The sequence below is a fragment of the Oculina patagonica genome, chromosome 8, assembly GCF_052425735.1.
Source record: "Oculina patagonica isolate OP01 chromosome 8, crgOcupat, whole genome shotgun sequence".
In the NCBI taxonomy this organism is placed as follows: Eukaryota; Metazoa; Cnidaria; class Anthozoa; order Scleractinia; family Oculinidae; genus Oculina; species Oculina patagonica.
In genome coordinates this window covers 960,077-965,385 of record NC_135765.1, presented here as the reverse complement: position 1 = coordinate 965,385, position 5,309 = coordinate 960,077, and the positions used below count along the sequence as shown (strand labels likewise).

At 38.8% G+C, this 5,309-nt stretch overlaps 1 protein-coding gene across 1 annotated transcript; it reads right to left on the bottom strand.

Annotated features, from left to right (window-relative positions):
- Nucleotides 1–1,838: 1,838 nt before the first annotated feature.
- Nucleotides 1,839–3,909, bottom strand: LOC144661979 (lactadherin-like). Its single transcript, XM_078522711.1, has 3 exons — nucleotides 3,475–3,909; nucleotides 2,705–3,003; nucleotides 1,839–2,036 (listed from the first exon to the last, which is right to left on the bottom strand). Exons 1-3 carry the CDS (start codon nucleotides 3,899–3,901, stop codon nucleotides 1,893–1,895), a joined length of 870 nt encoding a protein of 289 aa, XP_078378837.1. The 5' UTR covers nucleotides 3,902–3,909; the 3' UTR covers nucleotides 1,839–1,892.
- Nucleotides 3,910–5,309: the final 1,400 nt, after the last annotated feature.

Genomic DNA, 5,309 nt, shown 5'->3' with positions numbered 1-5,309 from the left:
ATTACATAACAATTCAATGACCGCATGCCATACATTTACATTTGAGAATTGTACAAATGTAAATGTACAGGGTTTAACACTCATTGAAACCTTATGTAGTTAAATTGCTCATCTTGATCTTGATGTATTTATCAAATTGTTTTGTTTTTAAAACCCATAACTAAATTAGCTGTAAATTAATTTAAAAATGAAATAAATAAATAATAAAAACATAAATAAATAAATAAATAAATAAATAAATAAATAAATAAATAAATAAATAAAAGTTTGGAACTTAATATCTGGTATATTTTTCATATATGGTAACATGAAATCACCCCAGATGCAACTCTCACATGGCAACCAACTGGAGAGGTCACAGACTAAACTAGCTTCGCAGTTGCATTTATCACGTCAATGTGTTGTAAAATGAAATGTATCAGTACAGTCCTTTTTTTGATCAAGGTATTTATAAATAAAATTTTTACTAGGATGTTCTTATGGACAATACATCTGGGATACTTTATTCAGGAAACTCAGAAATTGTAACAGATGAAAGTAGTTTATTAATCAAAATTAATAGAAATAAATGCAAGTTGTACTATTAAAGGCCCAGTAATACTGGCAACATTTTCTTTCAACTTGTCTCGCAACATTGTTGTACTGCAAGGTGTTAAGTGTTGTTGCGCTTAGTACCACCCATATTGCAAGTTTCGGCAACATGTTGCACAAAGTTGAACTTTGCAACACGTTACCCCAACATGCAACATAGGAGGTTATATGCACAACAACGCTTTACAAATTGCAGTGCAACAATGTTGCAAGACAAGTTGAAACAAAATGTTGCCGGTATTACTGGGTCTTAAAGCTGTCTTGTATTTGTCTGAATTGTATTTTGTGATTAGAAGGACTGTGTAAATAGCAGTTCTTTTCTGACTCATTGTCATTGGTTACATCTTAGAAGTGCAGATATGGAGTACAAAAGAATTGATTCTTTTCCTTCAAACCCCAAAACGCCCATTATTACGAGTAAAATCCAAAAACACCCATCCTCCTCGGGCATTTGATGTTATCGAAAAAACTCGTGGTTAAATTCGCGCTTAGTTGGCGGTTTACGCGGTGGAATGCTCCACTGCAACTAGTTGGGGCTTCACAGAGCGTTAAATTCTTCACACTTCGGTTTTGAAAGGGAAAGGAGTATCCCGCAACAAAACGAAGAAAACTCCATGTTGCTGGCTTTGGTAATAAGTAATCTGCAAATGGTTCCACAGAAGTTAGAACTGGGTCTGCACGCTTAACTGCAAAGTTAAACTGATTTTTGCATGAAAGGCACGGGGCTCATGAATCACACTACCCACATACAAGTCCGATGTTCACTACTGGTTTGGGTGACGTATCCAGGGCCGCTGCTACGAAAATAGATCTAGGAACTAGGCTGAATTTTTTAACAACATACCGGTATTCTTGCTGCTAAAAACACCTTTATCCGAACCTTTAAATTAAAGTTTATATCGTTTAAGTCCTTCTGTGATGGCAACGAGAACATGACCAAACCTGAAACGTTTAATGAGTAGTACAGTGGTTATATTGTGCACACATTTCTCAGCCTAAACAAAATTCTGCCTATTTTGGAAAACGAGAACTGGAAGACATAAAGAGCTATAAGCTGCTCGCAAATTCGAGTATAAATAAAGTTTATGTATGTAAGTAACGGAAATTTTTTGGTATTTCTATTTAGATATCACGCTAGTCAATATACTTAGCTGGGGCTTTTTCTTAGACCGATGGATAAATAATTTTTTCTACAAGCTTGGCGTTTTCCTACATTGTCAGTGAATTTTGTAATACAAACAGATTTTCTAACTTGTTTCGATTTAAACCGTTTATGGCTTGGCGTTGTTTCCATTGCCTGTTCATGACACCCTATTTCCATAGAGCTCCATTCGTAGGGCGATACACTGATGCCATTCACTCGGGTACAGTCTAACCACTGTCACTTCAAGTGGCTCCAGCTCATGTTTAACAACAGAGTTTTCATCTTTGTTTCCGATGAATGACTGAAAGTACAATAGAACAAGATATTAGAACTAGGTTCTTTGTTACCAAAACCGTGAGCAAGGATAGTTGACCAGCCTGAGCCCTCTGGACGTTTCGCGCCATTTTTTTGAATTCCGAGCTAATGCTTCTTTGGTTTTACCTCATTTTTGCATACTGATAAATTTACCAAACCTCGTTGCCAAATTAAAGCCAGTTCTAACACTGAGATAAAGCTCGCAGTACCATCATTTTGCGGCGTTTCAGCCCCTTACTGCGCTTGGTGCTACAACTAACAGAAAACAATTTTTTGAACGAATCCACGTGAATGGTCTGAGAACGCGCTAGACTGCGTGCAATGTACCAGCTACCATCCTAACCTGAAAGGTGACAAACGAAGGGCGTCTGAATTTCCCACTTCCCGTACCTTTCGCTCCCGGTTCCCGCCTCTTCGTAAATATTACGAACTATTGCGAATTTTTTTCTTAATTTCTCCGGTTCCCGGTACCTGGGAATCCCGCTTCCCACGCTCCTTTCTTCCGCCTCCCGCACCAGTCCCCTATTATCCTGGACTCCCGTTCCCGTTGCCCCCCAACCTCGTTCCCAGGGCTTTTTCCTTTTCCCTCGTTGCCAAACCACCAAGGGAAAAGCCCTGGGAACGAGGTTGGTTGCCCCCCTCCACAATACTTACTTTAACCACATTATTCTCCTTGTATTTAATCCACGTGTTATTTAAGGCGGCGTCCAGAGTAAATGCTGTGATCCAGCATGTCTCGTTCACTGCTCCTTGAGTGGCTATTGCAGTCAAGTTTATCTTCTCGTACAGAAAAACTGTAAAGTACTGGTTCGTATCATCTGTGTCAGGTCTCCAGTAAGATGTGCCGTGTAGCCTTGCTCTCCATGGCTCGCAACCGGGTTTGTAGGTCGATGCTGTGAGATCCCCGTCTCCGATGTAACCGCTCGCTAAACCGAGAGCCATTGGTGCAGGCACTATATAAAGCGACAGTTTAAGAAAATATTTATACACTCGAACCTTAAGGGGAAATGAAAATTGCTTCGAAAATTCGGGAAGTTTGAGAAATCGGGAGTAAAATTTCAGAGAACTACTATTCAAGGGAAACAAAAATTGATTCGAGAAATCGGGAGTCTCGAGAAACCGAGGGTTCGAGACTGACTGGGATTGTGCTGTAATATATATCATTATAATAAGTTTTGCAGACATCTTTCAAAAGATAAATCATGAAAACAGCAGATCCACTTAGTTCTCTCACAAAATTTCTGAATGCGAATCCAGAATCGCTACCACCCCCAATCTCCCCCCTCGACCCTGGGCGTTCTCGCAGTCAGGGGTCTGGACTACCTTACCCTGTTGCATTAAAATTTCCATCGTTCTTAGTCATGCCTATGATTTTTGTATTTTACACCGGCACTTCATAAACAGCAACAAACCGCAAGACAAACCTTCACACAACGGACCCGAGAATCCCGCGGGACAGATGCACCGTGTTACGGGATAGGGCTGACAGCTTCCTCCATTTCTACAAGGCTCAGCGATGATACAAGGATTAAAATGGCGGACAACCATACTAATGTACACTGATTCCTTCCTTTGCACCAAATCTGCTTGGAATGCTTCCACAGTACCAAGGTTGAACTCGCACGATTTTCTTTTAGCGTGAAAGTTGACACTGTAACATTGTGGATTCAGCTCACAAGAAAATATGCACCTGCTAAAAGTGTCTTTGGTTACAGTCTTTAGCACGTGACCTGTCAGGGCGTGGTGGAAGACGGGAAAGCTGTCACGGCAGACATTGGAGTCAGCGGAATGCTGTTTCAAGATGATGATGAGTAAAGTGAGCTGAAGACGGATACCAGGCGATTTGTCCATTAGTCATTGCATCTAAAAACGTTTATCAAATAACTGTTAGCCAGCTGAGTGCATCATCGCAGATGACCCTTAGGTATACCTCAAATTTACTATTATTTTTAATAGCGACTACATGGCAAATCGGTGATTTAAAAATCTCTGACAGTTAAAAAAATGGTGAGCGTTTCATTTCGCACCTATCAACATTTGTCGCGCGAAAGGTGCAATCACGTTTTGTTGCTACGCAACCATACTTTGGGCTCAATGCAAAACTTGCAATCCGTTTTACGAACACCGACTAAGCTACGAAGAAGTACAAATGTAATTTCAGTGTTCTCTTAGCTCGTGCAATTTTCTAACAGCTTTTTAACAAGAACGGTAATCTCTTTAGGCGAATTTTATGATTTACTACTTTGCGGAACCACGCTTTGTTCCACAGTCTACCAGGGTCTGTTTAAAATTGTCGTAAAACACAAATAGGCTTGCAAACGAAAATTAATATTACAAATGTCACTGAACTAGGTATTTGTGTCTAAGACTTAATAAACAGTTGTGAGGATGTGAGTAAGTTAACATATTGCCGCAATTTTATTACCGAATGAAGTGTCTGTTTAAAAAGAACAACTGATATTTGACAAGGCCAAGTGGATTACACCCACGATTTACATTTTTCGGTGAAGTGTAAATTGCTGCATTAACTGATAACTTTGGATTCAGCATCTAAGACGCAAAAAGTGTGATTTATATTCAGGCAGAAGTGACCACTAAGAGCTTTTTAATGCCCCAGAGTAACAGCAATTGCTAAAGAGAAAATCGGGCATCGAAACTAGACTTTCAAAGTTCAGTTTTTATGTTTGTTCAGTTGTGCTGAGTTACGTAGGAAAAGTGGTGAAGTTGAATTGTCCGTGTGAAGTTTCTTAATACATGTGGCTACAAATTTCAGAAGGTTTTAAATTCTAAAACTAAAATTTACATAATACAATTTTTAGTAAAAAAAGAAAATGTTTAATTTAACCCTTCCTAACTGTTAAATCGTGATTCTAATGTCTTTAGCAAACTTTTGAATTCCAAAATTATAATTAACAAAAAAAGACAATTGCTTGTTAGAATCGATCCAGTAGAAAAAAAATGCAGCAATTTGAAGAAAATTAAAACAATTCAATTACATTTGAGGTATACGGAATTTGAGAAAAAATCTTACCTTGGAAATAGCGTTTGTGATCGGTTTGTTCCAAATGCGCTTTTTCCTGTCTTCGTTGTGTTTTATTACACCTCAACAGTCTGTTATAAGGGAATTACCTCGTTGGCTGATTGTGCGAGTTAATTGCTTACCACACGAAAGGAAATTGGATTTTTGACAGTTAAATAAAAAGAATTAGACACGGGGAAAAGAAATTAGACATGGGGAAAGAGTCTTGCTGCCAATTGT

What these genes read in the sequence shown, in the direction of transcription:
- LOC144661979 (XM_078522711.1), bottom strand. Translation starts at nt 3,901, where the DNA reads ATGGACAAATCGCCTGGTATCCGTCTTCAGCTCACTTTACTCATCATC. An exon ending in CTCGGGTCCGTTGTGTGAAG is followed by an intron (nt 3,004 to 3,474) that starts GTTTGTCTTGCG and finishes CGCTTTATATAG; the next exon opens with TGCCTGCACCAATGGCTCTC. An exon ending in AGGAGAATAATGTGGTTAAA is followed by an intron (nt 2,037 to 2,704) that starts GTAAGTATTGTG and finishes TTGTACTTTCAG; the next exon opens with TCATTCATCGGAAACAAAGA.